Source organism: Canis lupus, chromosome 20, assembly GCF_011100685.1.
Source record: "Canis lupus familiaris isolate Mischka breed German Shepherd chromosome 20, alternate assembly UU_Cfam_GSD_1.0, whole genome shotgun sequence".
Taxonomy (NCBI): Eukaryota; Metazoa; Chordata; class Mammalia; order Carnivora; family Canidae; genus Canis; species Canis lupus.
In genome coordinates this window covers 44,301,728-44,321,805 of record NC_049241.1, presented here as the reverse complement: position 1 = coordinate 44,321,805, position 20,078 = coordinate 44,301,728, and the positions used below count along the sequence as shown (strand labels likewise).

The following is a 20,078-nucleotide window of genomic DNA, read 5'->3' as shown; positions in this document are numbered from 1 at the left end:
GGCACAGCTCAGCTCCATGAAGCAAAACTTGTGTACAGCATGGGCTATACAGCTCTTGACAAGAAGGGGCTAGACCTGCACTCATGAACTTGGAGGTTCCAGTCACAGCGTAATGCTCTGCTATAAAAGCAGTGTGCTTGAGGTGCCTGTGTGGCTCAGTCAGTTGGGCAACTACCTTCGGCTCAGGTCACGATCCCAGGGTTCTGGGATTCCAGCCCCATGTTGGGAGCCCTGCTTAGCGGGAAGACTTTTTCTCCCTCTGCCTCTCCTCCCACTTGTGCTCATTCTCTCTCTCACTCTCAAATGAGTAAGTAAAATCTTAAAAAAAAAAAAAAAAAAAAAAAGCAATGTGCAGGCTCAGGGATGTGGTAAATTCTTTTCGTACAAGAAAGATAGCAGAAAGAAACCCCAGCTCTACTAACGTTGGTACCTAAGGTGGGATAGAAAGACAAGGAGATGGTGGCATCTCTATACTCCTTCATACTTCTTTGCCCTAGAGATAGACAACGTGAACAGTTCTACTTCTATTAAAGAAATTAAGTGGGACGCCTGGCTAGTTAAGTCAGTAGAGCATGTGACTCTTGATCTTGGGGTAGTGGGTTTGAGCCCCATGTTGGGTGTAGAAATTACTTAAAAATATTATAAAAAAAGAAAGAGAAAGAAAGGAAGGAAGGAAGGAAGGAAGGAAGGAAGGAAGGAAGGAAGGAAGGAAGGAAGGAAGGAAGGAAAAGAAAAAGAAAAAGAAAAAGAAAAGAAAAGAAATTAAGTAAGTAATAACCATTCAAAAACAGAAAGCAGGACAGCCCCGGTGGCGCAGCGGTTTAGCGCCGCCTGCAGCCCGGGGTTTGATCCTGGGGACCCTGGATCAAGTCCCACGTCAGGCTCCCTGCATGGAGCCTGCTTCTCCCTCTGCCTGTGCCTCTGATCCCCCCTCTCTCTGTGTCTCTATGAATAAATGAATAAAATCTTAAAAAAAAAAACAAAAAACAGAAAGCAGTAGGCCTACAGGAGTTCACTGGTGAATTCTACCAAACATTTAAGGAAGAAATGGTATCAACTCTCTACAATCAATCCCTTTCACAGGATAGAAGAAAAAATACTTCCTAGCTTATCCAATTACCCTAATACCAAAACCAAATATATCACAAAAAAACTACAGACCAGTATCTCTTACAAACATAGATGTAAAAATTCTTAACCAAATATTAGCAAACCGAATCCACAAATGTGTAAGAATTATCGGGGGACAGAGGGACAGACAAAATACATGAAGTTTAAGAGGTACAAACTTCCAGTCATAAGTCATGGGGATGAAAAATACTGCATAGGAAATACGGTCAAAAATAACTTTGTGCGGTAACATGTGGGAACTTCTGTGAGCATTTTGTGATGTATGTAATTGTTTGTTGTTGTTGTTTTTTTTAAAGATTTTATTTATTTATTCATGAGAGACACAGAGAGAGGCGGAGAGATACATAACTCTATGTTATGTATCAACTATACTTCAATTAAAAAATTTTTTTTAAAGATTTATTTATGATAGACATAGAGAGAGAGAGGCAGAGACACAGGAGAGGGAGAAGCAGGCTCCATGCCAGGAGCCTGACATGGGACTCGATCCCGGGACTCCAGGATCGTGCCCTGGGCCAAAGGCAGGCGCTAAACTGCTGAGCCACCCAGGGATCCCTAAATTTTTTTTAAATTTTAAAAAACTACACACAGTGAAGTTTATTCCAGGTATGCAAAACTGATTTAACATTAAAAAAAAAAAAGTAATCCATCACATCAAGCTAAAGAAAGATCATGCAATTATACTGAGAGCTGCAGAAAAAGCCTTTGACAAAACCCAACACCCATTCATGATAAAAACACTCAGTAAACTAGAAACATAAGAAAACTTTCTCAACTTGATAAAGAGTATCTAACAAAAAATCCTACAGCTAACATCAAACTAATAGTGAGAAACTAGAAGTTTTCCCACTAGGAATGGAAACAAGGTCAGAATATCCCACCCCACCAATAAGTTTTAACACTAGTACATGTACTAGAAGTCTTAGCTAATGCAGTAAGAAAAGGAAAGAGCAAGCACACTGACTGAGGAAGAAATAAAACTTTGTTCACAAATAACATGATCATCTATGTAGAAAAAAATTGATTAAAAAACTCCTGGAACTGGGGGATCCCTGGGTGGCTCAGCAGTTTGGTGTCTTCCTTTGGCCCAGGGCTTGATCCTGGAGTCCCGGGATTGGGTCCCAAATTGGGCTCCCTTCATGGAGCCTGCTTCTCCCTCTACCTATATCTCTGCCTCTCTCTCTCTCTCTGTGACTATCATAAATAAATAAAAATTAAAAAAATAAAAAATAAAAAATAAAATACGAACAAATTCTATGAGGAAAACTATACAACTCTGACGAATGCATTCAAAGAACTAAATAGGGGATCCCTGGGTAGCTCGGCAGTTTAGCGCCTGCTTCTCCCTCTGCCTGTGTCTCTGCCTCTCTCTCTCTCTTTCATAAAATCTTTAAAAAAAAAAAAAAAAAAAAAAACAACCCAAAAACAAAGAACTAAATAACTGGAAAGATATTCCTTAATCATAGATAGGAAAACTCAATATTGTCAAGATGTTGTTTTTTTCCTTTTTTAAAAAAAGATTTTATTTATTTGAGAGAGAGAAACAGCGACAGAGATAATGAGAGCATGAGTAGGGAGGAGAAGGAGGAGCAGGCTCCATGCTGAGCAGGGAGCCCGACATGGGGTTTGATCCCAGCATCCTGGGACCATGACCTGAGCCAAAAGTAGGTGCTCAACTAACTGAGCCACCCAGGCGCCCGGATGTTGCTTCTTTCCAACTTGATTTATAGATTCATTGCCATCTGAATCAAAATCCCAACAAACTCTTTTGTGGATATTGACAAACTGATTCTAAAACTTACATAGGGACAAAAGACCCAGAATAGCCAAAACAATATTGACTGAGAACAATTTTAGAAGACGGACATGACTAGATTTCAAGGCTTACTGTAAACTACAGTATCAAGGCAGGGTAGTTTAGTGAAAGAATAGAGAAACAGATCAATAGAACAAAGGGCCCAGAAAAAAACCCATATAAACATGGCAACTGATCTTTGACAAAGGAGCAAAGGCAGTCCAATGGAGCAGATTCTTTTCAAGGGGAATTGGATATCCCCCCCCACACACACACAAAGGATCTAGACACAGACCTCACACCCTTTACAAAACTTAACTAATAATGGATCATAGACTTACATGTAAAACGTAAGACCATAAAACTCCAAGAAGATAACACAGAAGAAAACCAGATGACCTCATAAATGGTGATGACTTTTTAGATACATTCAAGGCACAATCATGAAAAAAATTGATAAGCTTCACTTCATTAAAATTTAAAACTCGCGGGGGCAGCCCGGGTGGCTCAGTGGTTTGTTTGTTTGTTTGTTTATTTATTTATTTATTTATTTATTTATTTTTATTTTTTTTGGCTCAGTGGTTTAGCACTGCCTTCAGTCCAGGGCCTGATCCTGGAGACCCGGGATTGAGTCCCACGTCAGGCTTCCTGCATGGAGCCTGCTTCTCCTTCTGCCTGTGTCTCTGCCTCTCTCTCTGTGTGACTCTCATGAATAAATAAATAAAATCTTTAAAAAAAATAAAATAATAAAATAAAACTCCGGGATGCCTGGGTGGCTCAGCAGTTGAGCGTCTGCCTTCGGCTCAGGGCGTGATCCTGAAGTCCTGGCATCAAGTCCCACATCAGGCTCCTTGTGTGGAGCCTGCTTCTCCCTTTGCCTGTGTCTCTACCTCTCTCTGTCTCTCATGAATAAATAAATAAAATCTTTAAAAATTTTTTTTAAAACTTCTGCTCTGCAAAAGACACTATCAAGAGAAGACACACCACTGACTGACAGGTAATATTTGCAAAAGGCACATTTAGTAAAGCACTGTGATCCAAAATATACAAAGAACTCTTAAAACTCAACAATAAGAAAAAAGACCAATTAAAAAATGAGCTGATGATTTTAACCTACACCTCACCAAAGAAGATACACAGATGGCAAATAAGCATATGAGAAAATGTTCCACATCATATGTCATCAAGAAAATGCAAATTAAAACACCAAGATACCACTACACATGTATTAGAATGGCCAAAATCCAGAACACTGAGAACATCAAATGTTGGCGAGCATGTGGAGCAACAGGAACTCTCACTCACTGCAGAGGGAAAAGCAAATGACACAGCCACTTTGGAAGACAGTTTGGCAGTTTCTTACAAAACTAAACATACCATGCAATCCAGCAATCATGTTTCTTGGTATTTACCCAAGAGTTGAAAACTTATGTCCACACAAAAACCTGCACACAGATGTTTATACCAGTTTCCTTCACAAATGCCAAAATTTGGAAGCAACCAAGATGTCCTACTGTAGCTAAATGGATAAACAAACTGTGGGACATCGAGACAATGGAATATTATTCAGTGCTAAAAAGAAATGAACTGTCAAGCCATATAAAGATACAGAAGAATCAGTCTTAAATGCATATTACCAAGCAAAAAAAGCCTATCTGAAAAGACTACATACTACACGGCTCTAATTACATAACATTTTGGAAAAGGCAAACTGTGGAATCAGGAAAAAAAAATCAGTGGTTGCCAGGAGTTAGTGAGGAAGAAGGAAAGAATATGTGGAATATGAGTGATTTTAGGGCAAGGAGAATACTCTGTATAATGCCATAATGATGGATACATGTCATTGTACATTTGTTCAAACTCACAGAATATACAACACCAAGAGCAAATCCCAGAGTAAACTATGGACTTTGGGTGATTATGACATATTAATGTAGGTTCATCAGTTATACTAGTCTTGTGGGGAATGTTAATAATAGGGGAGGCTGTACAAATGTAGAGGCAGGGAAGGGCATGTGAGAAATCTCTGTATAAATTCCCTTCAATTTTGCTGTGAACCTACAAGTGCCCTAAAAAAATGACACCTTAAAAAAAGTTAAGAGACAAAAGAAAAAAAACATTTTCAAAGATGGAAGAGAACCGTTGGCTGGATTTGAAAAAAAGATGCTTAGTAACCAGAAAGAGACTAATATGGATTTAAGAAGAGCCAAGTTGAGGGACCTGCCCGCTGAGGTAGGTGGGCAGCTCCTGATAGGGAGGTTTTCTCTAGGCTCACAGACCCTAGCCTTGTCTTAGCTGCTGGTTTGCACTGGGTCTCCTCCAAGTTGCCTTAAGAGGCAGCATCCAAGAGCTCCCCATGGGTCTGTGATGGGGGAGGGATTAACAGCTGCCATCACACATGGGCTCTGGGCAAGAGTGCAAAGGATTCTATAGCAAAGACACCCTTGGGTAGGAGTGATCCTGTCCCAGGTTAACCAAAGTTGACACTGTGGTGTCTTTTATTCCAGTCTTTTTTTCAGCATAGATTTATCTGAACAAAGTTCTGATTCTATTTTCTGTATTTTTATTTTAAAGATTTTTTAACTTGACAACATAAGGCTTTCCTGTTAGAATGGCATGGAGTGTGGTGATGAAGGCACCTCCTCCCACCGGTCTCCAAGCCTCAGTTTCCTCCCCCTTAAGAGGCCAGCAACAGGTCTTTGAAATGAACATGGCTCACCCAGGTGACTAACAGGTTAGAGTGGCTTGTTGTAGATGCTGTGCTTGCTGCTACAACCTTCATCTAAATGCCTTCTGATGGCCACGATTCCACTGAGGAGATGCAGTTATTAAGAATTTAGCCCACTGAGGCTGGACATTCAATTTGTGACTCATTTTTCAAGACTACAGATGACTGTATATAACATTATTTCTGGGGATGGCATCTCAGAAGTGGGATGACTGGTCAAAGAACGGGTGTTTCCAGTTTCTTTATAGATAAGCCATTGTTACAGATTGTTTCCTGAAACACAGAGCTGCTGGGGTGTGCCTGGCCCACATGAGGAATCAGGAGGCAGGGAAGGCCAAGAGAGGTAAATACCTGAGCTGCTCCTGTTACATTTGGTGGTGAAAAAGGTGGCCTCACACCTGACTCTATGTGGATATTAAACTAACCTTTGGCCATTTTCCCACCAAGCACCCCAGGCTCTGCCCTTGCCCTGGCACCCCTTCCTACTTCCCTCTGGCCTCCATCACAGTAGCACCCAATGAGCTGGGCATCCAATGAAGCCCCACAGAGGAACCAGAGCTGCCTGTGCTGAGCACATCTCTTAGTTCTGACCCCAGTGGAAAGGCTTGGCCAGAGCTGCTGGGCCCTGGACCTCTCTGACCAAGGAAAGCAGTCTGGGCTCACAACTCTAACAGAAATCCACAACCTTGCTCACTTTACCTGCCATAGATTTTTTACAGTCAGCTCTACTTATGATGAGTGAAGCTAGACTAAGTGTCCTTAAATAAACTTATTTAAGTAAATCGGTTTTAAAAAAAAGTGTGGTGACTTAAAGTAGACTATTACGTCAACTCTGGTTTGGGCGGTGCGGAGTGGCGGCTGATATCACAACCATGTGGTATCTTAGGGGATGTCTAGGCCAGGCAGACTGCTCTCTTGAACTCCAGACCCAAACACTCCATGGCCCCCACAAGGGCTCCTGGCTGCCCAGGCCGCACATGCACGGATGCCTGAACACCTCAGTAGCCCTCTTCCTGTCCTTGTCCACTGAGTCACTGAGCCTTGGCCCTCCCTCCCCTAGTTCCCATGGATCTATCAGCATCCCCCTCTCTAGTTGTTTCTCCTCTGCCTATCTGCCTTGACCTGGTGTGTCTGACCACCGGCACGACTGTGGCCAGTGACCTTGGAAGCAGAGCTTACCCCATCACTCTATGCAGACCCTCTCTAAAGGCTCTCCATGAACACCCACCCTCAGGGACCTGGTCCTGCCCTGGATCCAAGGCCCAGGGACACTGCACATTGATGCTCACCCTACACTCTAGTCACATTGGCATGGCACTTGATCTCTGCTGTTTCACTCTTGCTTCCTTTGTCCCGAGTCTCCAGTAGTATCTAGAGTCACTGAATCAACTAGCCGAGATTGTTGCTCCTGGACTTTTTGTTTTTTTGTTTTTGTTTTTGGACTTTTTGTTATACATGTCCTATTTCCCTACTTTCTGAGTCAGAACTTGTGTATTTGTGGCCAAAACAGTCTCAAAGGTACATCACCCCTACACTGAATTTGGCATCCACTTCATAAGCCCCTATGGTCCCTACCCAGCAGCAGTGATTGCCCAACTCCCACTCCAACCCCCAGCCCCCATGGAACCACCCCCAGCAAAAAGGAGGTGCTGAACCTACCCAACGAATGAACGGGTAAACACAGACCCAGCCTGAAGGGGCTGGGATGTGGCTCCAAGGCTGGAGACAGCAGGGAAGCCAGTCTGCTTGTCCCACACCCTCCATGGAACCTATATACAGGCTGAGAGTCCCCACTTTACAGAGCCTAAGGTACCACATTCCCACTTTCCTGCCACTCCCTCATTGGAAAGCTATGACCCTACAAATGCGCAAAGTGAGCAACAGTTCTGTGAGTTTCTGTGCCCAAGAGCCTGGCTCTCCTAGCCTAGGGCTGTCATCGCTGTTACAAAGGGAGTCTGAGGAGTCCAGGAGACTTTCTCTGTGAGGCATGTCGAAAACAAAAGACCCCAAGGCCCCTTGTGCCTGCCTCAGAGATAATTTGGGCTCTGACAAGTAGTTGTCCATGGGATGGCCAACCTGGGCTTAGGGATCAGAGCTCCTAGGCCCAACCGTGCCACCTTCTAACTGTGGGATGTTGAGCCTACTGGGAGTGGGGAATGGTGGTGCTGTGATCAGGGTGTGTGAGGGGTCATTTCTCTGTTTAGTTCCTCTCTTACCTGAATGCCTGGTTCTCGCGATTGTTCTGGAGAGCAATGGTTTCCACTTCTGGACCCCCGTCTGCTATGAACCTGGCTAACTTTTCTGCAAGGTTCTTGGCCTCTTCATCCTCTGGGGGTGAAACTTTAAGCAGGCTGTCAGTACTGAGCTCAACTCACCACACCCAACAGCCTAATTTCTGCTAAGAACCCCATGGGCAACAAGAGGGGTTTATTTTAGGAACAATGCAAAGAAAAACAGGCAAATGGGAATCAGATTACTGCACTGGGATCAAATACCAAAATCAATATTACAATATATCTTGAGCCCCTGACCCCACCCTGCACCTTGCCCCTGCCCACTCCCATAGATCATAGAACGGAATATAAGAGGTCTGGATTCAGGCCAGAGGAGAGATGGGAGCCCCACCTCAGTCTTTCTGCCAGGGATTGCCTATCCAGGTCACACAGGGAAGTGGGCCTGGCCCTCTTCTCCTGGGGAGACAGTGAGGGCACAGGGTGGCAAGAGATAGACAAAACATACTAACCTCTGTGGCCTGTGTTTGGCCTAAACAATGATGCCCCTGCCACCCACTATAATCTGGCTGGGATTTTACTTCATGACGGCTGGAGACCAGCTAGCACCTCCCTCTCCCCTGATACTCATCCCACGAGGAGCTCACCAGCTAATCCCTTCTGTCCTCTACTCCCCTCCCCAACTGTCAGGCACATTTGTTTCTAGGTCCTCAGTGCCAGACAGGCAGCAGGAGTTCATTAATACTTACTTAAATGACCAAGAACCAATAGGCAACCACTCTATCCCTCTGCCCCCTATACATGCACAGAGCTGAGCTCTTGAACTTAACAATGACCTTGACCTTGACCCTCACATTCTTCCTCACCTCAGACCACTCATGAGGAGGGCAACCAGCATGACCCCAGTTGCCTAAGATGGCACAGACCTGGGCCACAGGCACCACCCCATGTATCACAGCCTCCCAGAACCCCGTCTCCACATGAAGTATGGGTTGTCCACATACCTCCCAAGAACGTCCCACCCCCTCCACCCACTTACCTTTCTGAGAGGATCCCTGCAACTTCTGTGCTTCCTTTCTTATCTCAGCCACCTTCTTTCTATAGTAGAGGAATTCTCTGCTATTCTTATCATGCAAAAACCTGGAGAGTTTCACAAAACAGAGGAAGGTGAACAGTGGGGATGGGCTAACCCAAGTAGCTTCTGAAGAACGTTGTACAAAAGCAAGCTGATGAGCAGAGACACCTCGATGAGGCCCAAGACTAAGTCTCTGCACCATACCGGAGCCCCTGTGACCTCTGGTGTGAGTTCGAAAGCACTTGGAAACTCGGAACAGTGCCTGGCCCGCGCGAGCAAGCACCCAGCCCCGACCAGCCTCAGTAACCAGTAAGGTTTTACAAGAATGCACATACTACTGTGTAACAAGAACATTAAGAAGTGGTGGCCTTCCCCTCCCAGAAATACTTACGAAAACGCCGGGTTATCCTTGTAGTTCTCCATAGCTACTTTTTCTAACTCGGGGCCTCCTTCTGCCACAAAGCGGGCCAATTTCTCTATCACTTTCCGAGTCTCGGCTCCCTCTGGGGGTGAAACTTTAAGGAGGCTGTCAGTACTGGGGTTCAACTCACACACCCCACAGTCAACAGGCACACTCTTTCTATGGACCACAACGACAGAGGGGTGGGGGAGAAGAGGGTGAAATGCGGGAGGTTGTCGGCTGTCCTGGGTCCAAGCACAAAGCACTGTGACGATAGGGGAGGCAGTCTAAACAGTCTTTGTGAGATGCACTGTGTGGGAGAGAAGTTTGTGACCCCCTAAGAGACCAAGTTGATCCCCAGGCGGGGAGGGAGATGTCAGAAAACATAGCCAGTCTCCTCCTTTTTAATGAAATGCTTAATTCTTTTATTTACCGGGGTTCAGTTTAACAAACTGGTTTCCTGTCACCCTTCAGAGATGACAAATTCCTTTTTAAAGCATCATCATTACAAACTCTGATTTGAACACATTGAGTTTCAATCCATTTTGAATGTATCAGATAGGTTTTGATCCATTGCAATTTATGTCATCACAGAAGTTCAATTGTCCCCTCTGTGGCTGGTAGAGCTTCTTCAAGCTGGCTCCTGAGGCCTGTATGCCTGATCCCAGGAGTCTCTGGCAGCCTCCTCATTATCTGCTGGGATAGGATGCTTCAGAATCATCTCCTACACTTCCTGACCAAACCTAGAACCAACCATTTCTCCAAGAAGTCTTGGTTTCCATGAGGGAGAAAGTGTGTTTTCAGACCACCATCTGGGTGCCGGGGTACTCACTGCAGCAGACTTAATCATTACCTCAGGGCCTTTACAGTGATAAGAACTATAAAAATATTCTTCTTGTATTTGTATTGGCCTCCCCTTTGATCTGCATGGAACTTGCTTTTGTATTTTATTGCTGGCCTATTCCTGAGGCATCTGCCAGGCAATTTACAGCTCATGATCCCTTTCATGAGCACTCTTGGGAGAAATTTCTCCCTGCCACCACCTAGAAATGTTCATTGCTCTCAGCAACAGGGCTAGACACTAAACCTGCAGCCAAACTTACTCCCCTTGTTGCTATGGCTGCCAGGAAGCTGGGGGATGGGAAGTCAGGAACCTGTGGCCTGAGGAGGACCCTCAAGAGGTTGCAGGGACTTTCTGTACCCACCTTTCCCCCTAGCCTTACACTCTTCCTGAGTGCCTGGCAATGACCCTGACCTGGTTGTCATTTACAGGTGCTTTTCTGAAGCCACATCAATAGCAGGGCACAACAGGCCTCAATGACCTTGAGACATTCGCTTCCCCCTTGTAAAGCATCACTTCCCAGTAGAGTACTGTCAGAACCGCCAGAATGCCTCAGGAAACAGCACCTTCTCTGGATCCATTGTTGCCCACTGATCTGCTCAGATGCATGGCCACAAGCCAGCACCCTCATTGAGAGTAGTAAGTCTGAAGGCTGTCAGAGCAGGACTATATGGTTACTTCAACCTGTCCTCACCAACAGGGTGATAGGACTGTGTCAGCCAGTCTGAGGCCGAGGTGGCCTAGGCCTCCACATGGTTCAGGAGGCACTGAGGCCTTGTTCTGAAGGTGGATGGAGTGAGACACAGTAGGAGTGCTGCCACCACCACCCTCCACCCTCCTACACTATAGGGCCTGGCTTTCCAAGAAAAATGACCATCTTTCCCCTGGACAGGATAGCATACCCTCCAACCTGTAGGCCTGTACGTCTGGCCCAAACCAGTGGGGACAATAAGTCACAATGGGAAGACGTGCTTCTGGTGCTCAGAGGGTTCAGAAAGTATGCACCCAGACAGGGGAGCCATGGAAGCTCTTCCTCTCATGTTGGGACAAGGAAAGACACAAGTGAATGCTTCTCTGAGAATGCCCCTGCCCTGGCTGGATACCAGACCATAAGGGTGGAGGATGGTTCCCACCGTTCCCAGGATGAAGTCCATAGCCCCTCCATACTTCCCTTTCACTGATCCCCATACCCTTTCTTCACTCCTCCGCCTCCCCCAGTGGGTCCCACACTGGCTCAGCCTGGAGGGCTGGTGGCCGCCTACCATGAGCCACACTTTCCCCACTGACCATGGGTCCCACCCATGTGGGGCCGGAGGGGAGATGGTCAAAGCAAGGTGGCAGCTCCCGCACCCTACCTTTGATCTCCAGCCACTGCTCGTAGTCTTCCTCCTCATCCTCATCAGGAGACTGGAAGACACTTGGGCGGCTGGCCACAGGCAGCTGCTTGGCATGCACATAGTTCTTCACCTGGCCTGGTGGGCTGCTGATGAGAGGGGGCCTCTTCCCGGTGCGAGGGAGTACTCGAGTGGGGGCACTGGGTGTGCTGGGTGGGGCATCTTGGGATGGAAGGAAAGACACCCATGCTCAAGGTCTGTGATGCACATTTCCCCATCTTCTCACCTAACACATATGCCATGAGAGTACTAGCTGAGTCCTTGGCTTCCAGCATGGTGACTGGCAGGGGGTGGGAACTCAGGATGCCATGCTCATTTTACAGAAGAGGAGACTAAGGCTCAGAGAAGAACAACTTGTCATAGTCACCCAGCTTGGACAAGAAAGGCTCGGCTTTGCAGGCAGCAGCTCCCTAACACCTGCGCCCAATGCCCAGGGATGTGCTAGCCCTTCTGGATAAGGCCCAAATCCCCACACCTGGCTTACAACCATTCCCTCTGTCAGTGGCAAGCTAGAGACAGCCTATTGGGGCTTTTCCAACATAGCTCCTGGCCTGAGATCCTGCAGTAAAGGGCTGATACAGTCCTTCCTCCCTCTCTGTGGGTGACTTTGGTCTTAGGTTAACTTTCTTAGCTGTTTTCTAGAAAAACTGACAAAGACTGAAGGTCAGTTGTTCTGCCAGCAACTTTTTTACATTAAAAGTAAGCTGACTGAGGGGCACCTGAATAGTTTAGTCAGTTAATCATCTGATTCTTGATATCAGCTAGGTCATGATCTCACAGTCTTGAGATCCATTGCTACTACATGCTCCCCACTCAGTGGGGAGTCTGCTTAAGAGTCAATCTTCCTCTGGGACGCTTAGATGGCTCAGTGGTTGAGCATCTGGCTTCAACTCAGGGCATGATTCCAGGTCCGGGGATTGAGTCCCACATTGGACTCCCTCTGTCTATGTCTCTGCTTCTCTCTCTCTCATGAATAAATAAAATCTTAAAAAAAAAAAAAAAAGATTCTAACTTCCTCTGCCCTTCCTTCCACTCCTACATATACATGCTCTAAAATAGACAAATTTTTTTAAAAAATTAACCAAACAGGTAAACTGCAACAACCATAGATTTGTGTGGGTTCCCTGTAGTGAGGGATTCTCACATCCTGCATGTCCCATGGGGCTCCTATGGGCCAGGTGGCCCTCCTATCTATGGATGGGGTCCCATCCCTCAAACCTAGCTGCTGCTCTAACCCACGCTGTGGTCCCACATCCCTGGTGTTGGTTTCTAACCCTTGAGGGAACTTCCCTAGAATAATCTGAAACTGGCCCTCGTAACTCAGAGAGCACTCCAGATTGGTAAGTAGCAGTTGTAACAAACAAAAGGAACTTATATATGAGCCTTGTTTTGGGCAGTAGCAAAATGAATGGATCCCCGTGCCTACCCACCAAATCGTAAAAATGTATGGAGATCTTAAGTGGGTTTGGTCACATATACACACAGATATTCTTAATACCACATCATTATCTCAAGGCTATGTGCCTGAAATAGCTTCTGGGAGAGGGAAAGACAAGGGGAAGCCCACATTTCAAGTACAGGGGAAGCGGTCAGAGGCCTCTGAGTGCCAGCCAGGGTCCAGCTCACTAGTCAACTAGCAGGGACATCTTTTCAATGACATTCCCCAACATCCAGGGCATGTTCAGTCATGCCCCTACCTCCCTGGATTGAAACCTAGCTTATTTGGCTCTGCTCCTATCAGGTAAGCACCTTGAAGGCTGGGTCAATGTGCTACTCCTGGCACTTACTCTAAGGACGAACAGAATTCATCCCAATGAATGTGGGGTGATAGGAATGAATCTGAGGCAGGACCTGCTATTTCTGTGATGCCCAGGGACCTCCAAAGGTGAGAGCCAGCAAGGTGAGCCTCAGCAGAGGGAAACTCAGAAAGCAGGTAACAGCACTCACCTGTACTGGTCTGTGCCTTCTGTAACTTCAGAAACTGCTGCAAGAAGCTGCCATCATTAGCAAACTTGTTGGAAACAGAAGAGTTGTGTGCATTCGCAATTCTAGACCCAAGACAGAGGACAGAGGGTGAGCCGTAAGAGGAGGGGCAGCGGTCTGCCTTGCCCATCTCTGACCCACCCACATCTACCCCAGCATTCTCACTTAGTGGAACCCAAAACCCTCCCCTAAAGATGTCTAGGGACTACTGAGCACACAGAGCAGCCTTCGTATTAAGATGGAATAATTTTGCTCTAATCAAAGAAATACTGTCTATATTGATGTTATTGTTACCTGCATATCGACCTTTCGGGTTCAAACAGTATCTGCCTTTCTCTCTCTCTCTCTCTCTCTCTCTGTGTTTCTCATGAATAAATAAATATAATCTTTAAAAAAATCTGTTGTACTGATCTAAAAATGGAAACGTCAACAAAGAGCACTAGTTTTATAAGATAAACACAGGACTTCCATAGGGCAAATGGAGCAGCCCTGTAGTTAAAATTTTAGAGATAAAGTAATAAAGTACAACACTAAATGAAAAACAAAGCAGGATATAAAACAAGAACTACAGGGGTGGTTAAGTGTCCAACTCTTGTTTTCTACTCAGGTTATGATCTCAAGGTTGTGAGACTGAGCCCCGCTTGGGGCTGTGCAATGAGTGTGGAGCCTGCTTGAATTCTCGCTCTCTACCCTCCCTTAATCTTCCCTTCAAAGAAAACCAAACAACTACAGTATGACCCTATTTATGTCAAAACATATCTGAATTAAACTGTTAGAAAAACCCATCAAAATGCAACCAGCACTGTCTCTGGGTTGCAAGGCTATAACTGATTTTGTTTTTTTTTTAAAGATTTTATTTATTTATTCATGAGAGAGAGAGAAAGAGAGGCAGAGACATAGGCAGAGGGAGAAGCAGGCCCCACGCAGGGAGCCCAACGTGGGACTCGATCCCGGATCTCCAGGATCAGGCCCTGGGCAGAAGGCAGAGCTAAATCACTGAGCCACCTGGGCTGCCCTGATTTTAGTTTTGCCTTGTTTTCCTCTCCTTTATTTTCCATGAAGTCTACCATATACATGTAAAGTTGTGTGTTTTTTTTTTTTTTTTAAGATTTATTTTTTAGAGAGAGAGAAGGAGAACATGTACATGCGTGAACACAGCAGAAAGGGGCAGAGGGAGCAGGAGAAAGTGTCTCACAACCTGAGATCACGACCTGAGCCAAAACCAAGAGTCGGATGCTCAACTGACTATACCACCCAGGTGCCCCTATAAAATATTTTTTTAATACCGAAGAGAAGGTTCTGATAACCAGCCTTTGCATTAAGTAAGTGTAGACTCTGGCAACCCTGGCCTTGTCCTCAAACTGTAAGTATCTCCCTCGAGAGGGGCAGAAAGAAGGTGAGGATAACCAAAGACAAGAAAGTGCTTCAGGGCAGCAGCAAGATAGCAAATGAATCCCACTTGAAAACCATCCATTAATAGATAGTAAAGGATATTATGCAGCCATTAAAAATGGCTTGATGAATACACAAACAAAATGGGGTCCATCCACACAATAGAATATTATTTCGCCATAAAAACGAATGAAATAAAAAAAAAAAAAAAAAAGGAATGAAATCCTGGCACATGCTAAAAAGTGAACAACCTTCAAAGCATTATGTCAAGGAAAAGACGCCAAATACAAAAGGCTGAATGTTACATGAAATATCTAGGATAGGTTAGTCCACAAAGACAGTAAATTAGGGGCAGCCAGGGGCTGGGGAAGGAGGAAATAGGGAGTGAATGCAAATGGGTATTGGGTTTCCTTTTGGGATGATACAAATGTTCTAGAACTAGATAGTGGTGACGGTTGCATGAATATACCAAATGGCTGCTGTGAATATAACAAAAAAAAAAAAATCACAAAATTATACAGTTTAAAAAATTAATTTTGTGGCATAATAATTACATCTAAATAAGAATAAAACTTAAAATCTATGATGGAGCTAAAGAGTTCTAATGCAGGAACTGGAGGGTATTATGCTGAGTGAAATAAGTCAATCGGAGAAGGACAAACATTATATGGTCTCATTCATTTGGGGAATATACAAAATAGTGAAAGGGAATAAAGGAGAAAGGAGAAAAAATGAGTGGGAAATATCAGAAAGGGAGACAGAACATAAGAGACTCCTAACTGGGAAATGAACAAGGGGTTGTAGAAAGGGAGGTGGGTGGGGGTGACTGGGTGACGGGCACTGAGGGGGGGGGGCACTTGATGGGATGAGCACTGGGTGTTATTCTATATGTCAGCAAATTGAACACCAATAAAAAATAACTTAAAAAACTTAAAAAAATAATAAAATATGTATATACTGAAAAAAAAAAAGAGTTCTAATGCAGGGAAAAGCTTTTCTTTTAAAAAGTTGAGGAGGGGATCCCTGGGTGGCGCAGCGGTTTGGCGCCTGCCTTTGGCCCAGGGCGCGATCCTGGAGACCCGGGATCAAGTCCCACGTTGGGCTCCCGGTGCATGGAGCCTGCTTCTCCCTCTGCCTGTGTCTCTGCCTCTCTCTCTCTCTCTATCATAAATAAATAAAAATTAAAAAAAAAAAAAAAGTTGAGGGGGACATAGTACATGAAACTTATCACAACTTTGTTAAACAAAGCAAAGACATGCAAAGGGAATATAATAAAACAGTTATCTTGAGGCAACCTGAATGTTCATTTATTCAGTAAGAAATTCTAACACTTGTTGTTCTAGGCTTTTACTGTTAAGAAAATAACCTTAAAAAAAAAAAAAAAAAAAAAAAAAAAAAAAAAAAAAAAAGAAAATAACCTTATTTTTGGGCAGCCCGGGTGGCTTAGCAGTTTAGCACCGCCTTCAGCCCAGGGTGTGATCCTGGAGACTCAGGATCAAGTCCCACATCAGGCTCCTTGCATGGAGCCTGCTTCTCCCTCTGCCTCTATCTCTGCCCCCCCCTCTCTTTCTCTCTCTCCCTCTGCCTATATCTCTGCCTCTCTCTCTCTCTCTCTCTCTCTCTCTGTCTCTCATGAATAAATAAATAAAATCTTAAAAAAAAAAAAGAAAAGAAAAGAAAAGAACCTTATTTTCAAAGCTACCTGTATTATGCACCCACTCACCTGATGCTCCCTTTCAGCTGCCTGATCCTGGTGCTAGCATCCAGCTGCTTCCAAGAGATATACTTGGAAGCACATCTACAGATCTCTCCCATTTTGTGCAAGGCTTTTCATAACCCTCAGGTGACAGCCCATGAGCACAGTGACTGACAGATCACTCCATATATAGTCCCCACATTCATGAATGCCTCGGAGATCCCAGGCTCCGGGTTTCCATAAAAATAAGCCCTAAGTCCTGCCCTCAATGAGATGCCACAGGTTCTTAGAAAAGGTGGGAGCTGGGACAGCTTTATAGAGGGTTTAACATATTTCATGCTTTAGACCCCAGAGGAAGGGGCCCACCTCTGTCAATCTCCAGCCTGAAATTCTTTGATCTTGTCATCCTAATCAGACCACCCCTGCTCAAAATTCTTGGGTGCCCTGAGCATTTCTCAGGACAGGCAGGAGGAAATTGTGCCTGATCTACCTCCTGCTTGGCTTTGAAACACCTTTGATCCAAACAGCTTGAGCCACCTGACACACAAGGGCTCTCTTCCCTTCCTGCCTTTTGCTAGATAGGACTTTCCCTGGTTCCTCAATGGGCTGGCTCTGAAAACGTAGAGCCTCTGCTGGGCCCCCACACTGGCTGCTGCACTAAGGAACATGCTGCCTCATGTTACCCACTGGCAGCTCTGGGGGTAGAACTGACACCCCCTTTGTTAGTAGACTGTAAGCCCTGTAAGGGTGGAGATGGGAGTCCGGATTTTTGTTCTGAGCTACGTTTCTGGCCCCTAGCCCACAGGTGGTCAGCAGTAAATAACTCGTGAATACAGGAAGGCCTTCCTCTGAGCTCCCACAAGCCCCTCATTTGTCTTACCCCTGAGCCTCCTGAAAGAGAGCATCTGTGTCATTCCCTGCTTCATCAGGTTGTGGCCAGGCGCAAGAATACCCTGATTGCTCTTGAACACAAAACCCTCTGCCAGGGACCCTCTAAGACTGAATCCAGCTGCAGGGGGGCACTTACTCGCCAGGATGTGGGGGCTGAGGGCTGATGACCACCTGATTCTGCTTGGCTTTCTGCTCCATTTTGGCTTCAATTTCACGTTTCTTCTGAGCAATGAGCTCTTCCTGGTGAAGGATGTTCATGTTCATTTTTCCAGACTTGGGAGGAGCAACCCCAAACCACCGGTTAGCCTTTCCTAAGGAGAAAAAAAAAAAAGCATTATCAGAAATCATCTTTACTCCACAAACATGTCCAGCAGCCGTTACAGGAGCAGCCCAGTTGCTGCTGCCTGCATCAACTGACATTCAAACATCTATTCCTTCATTTGTTCCGTGAACATTTACGTAGCTATGTACTAGGCGCTCTGCTCAACCAGAGAAGGGGTCTCTGCCCATGTGGGTCTCACCTTGGGCTAAGAAGGCAATAGACTTACACCCAAAAAGTAGCTACAAAATTGAAAATTGTAGTAAGAGCTCTTTGCTAGAAACCAAAAAAAGGGGTTAGAAGAATAATAGAGAAGCACCTTATACAGCTAAGGCAGCCAGAAAATAAATGTTAGAAGAGAAGATATTTAAACTGAAACCAAAAAGATAAAGGGCCAGCCTCCTGAAAAGCCACATTGGGAGCTATCTGGGCAGAATAAGGAGCAGTCACAAAAACCGAAGGCAAAAAGAAGCCTGATATACAAGGACCAGCAAGGACCCAGTGTGGCCAGAGTGGACTGTTCCAGGAATGGAGGTACAGGTTTAAGATAGGAGTCTAGGGATCCCTAGGTGGCGCAGCAGTTTGGCGCCTGCCTTTGGCCCAGGGCGCAATCCTGGAGACCCGGGATCGGGTCCCACGTCGGGCTCCTGGTGCATGGAGCCTGCTTCTCCCTCTGCCTATGTCTCTAACTCTCTCTCTCTCTCTCTGTGTGACTATCATAAATAAATAAAATTAAACAACAACAAAAAAAGATTTAAGATAGGAATCTAGGTTTTACTTAAAGGGCTCTAGGGAGTGACAGAGTAGTATTAACCTGACCAACAGTATTTTTAAGATCATTCTGACTACTATTTGGAGAGTGCATGGCAGCAGCAAGGAGACCAATGAGAAGGCTTGCTGGCTCCAAGTAAAAGATGATGGTGTCTTCGGGTGAGGGTGTTAAGTGCAGAGATGGAGAAGAGATCTCAGAGGCTCCCCATGGGACTCAGAATAAAATCCAAATTCTGTAAGTTGATTTTCAGGGAAAGGACTTGCCTTTCTTACTTCCACTTCATTCTTGACATTCTCAGAATGACAAGCCCATCGCACCACAAAGACTTGCACTTGCTATCTCCCCTCTGCGTGGAAAGCTACCCTCCAGGCCTTCCCATAGATGGCATCTCCCCATCTCAAATGTGTTCTGCTCAAAAAGGGCTTCCTTGGCCACCCAGTATCAGCAGCCTCCACTCCCATGCTCTCACATCATTATACCTGTGTCTCTGCAAATATTTCTTCTTGATGCATTGTTTGACGTCCCAGTAGAAAGTAACCTTCAGGAAGGCAAGACCCTTTTGGGTTACCACTGCATCCCCAGCGCCCAGCATAGTGCTTGGCACACAGTATTTGCTGAATGGGTGAATGTATCCCAGGCTGGGGTGAAGGGGAGCTAGGGTTGGGAGAGAGGGAAAGGCAAGGCTTGAGGTAAAGGGGGTGGGGGGTGGGGCTCGAAACACCGAAAAAAAAAAAAAGTCTTAGACCAGTTAGAAAAAGCAGCTTTTTCAGAAAGCTGACACAGGCCAGACAGCAGCTGCTACGAACAGGGGGGAGCTGGACGGTCCAAGGTTGCTGCTGTTTCAGGGAGCAGAGCTCTAAGCAGTCCTGAAGGCGATTATTTCGGAAAGGGAGAGCAGGGCCGACCCAGTGACGGCCTCTACGGAATGCCGGGCAAACCAGGCGGTGGGGGCAGCAACTGAGTCTGGGGTCTCGGGAGACGGGGAAGATGCAGAAAGCCGCCGCTTTGGAACGCCCTAAGGGCTGAGGCGAGGGGCCGGTGGGTCGAGCCTGACCCGAGAGAACGAAACGGGGACGTTTAGCGCGGCGGACCCAGACCGGCGCTTGAGGGTAGGCGGGGGCTGTTACCTGCAACATCCCGGTTGTCCATCTTGAGACTCATCCAATCCCACAATGCTCCCGTGCCACTTGAGAAGCCTTGTTATAGTACGCATGCCCTGATGGGAGATGTAGTCCGTGACGGTCAAGCAAGTCCCGCCGCTGAGTAGATACCTGGGGTTTTTTCCCAAGGAAAACAAACCTCAGTCTATTGGCAATCTCTGTTCTCAGTCCCGCGGACCAAAGGGCATCGACTTTTCGCACACTGCCCCGGAACCGCAGCCGCTCCAAAGACGAACTACATATTCCAGAATGCTCTATGCAGGAGCTCTC

At 45.8% G+C, this 20,078-nt stretch overlaps 1 protein-coding gene across 1 annotated transcript in view; it reads right to left on the bottom strand.

The window, feature by feature from the left end:
• SUGP1 (SURP and G-patch domain containing 1) overlaps nucleotides 1-20,010 on the bottom strand; it is a 31,501-nt gene extending 11,491 nt beyond the window's left edge. The window contains exons 1-7 of the mRNA XM_038566740.1: nucleotides 19,776-20,010; nucleotides 17,694-17,868; nucleotides 13,543-13,643; nucleotides 11,557-11,757; nucleotides 9,352-9,475; nucleotides 8,925-9,025; nucleotides 7,871-7,994 (exon numbers count right to left, since the gene is read on the bottom strand). Of these exons, the coding sequence (XP_038422668.1) occupies nucleotides 7,871-7,994; nucleotides 8,925-9,025; nucleotides 9,352-9,475; nucleotides 11,557-11,757; nucleotides 13,543-13,643; nucleotides 17,694-17,868; nucleotides 19,776-19,809 (860 nt within the window). The 5' untranslated portion in view covers nucleotides 19,810-20,010. The remainder of the gene's footprint in view (nucleotides 1-7,870; nucleotides 7,995-8,924; nucleotides 9,026-9,351; nucleotides 9,476-11,556; nucleotides 11,758-13,542; nucleotides 13,644-17,693; nucleotides 17,869-19,775) is intronic.
• Between the last annotated feature and the right edge of the window lie 68 nt (nucleotides 20,011-20,078).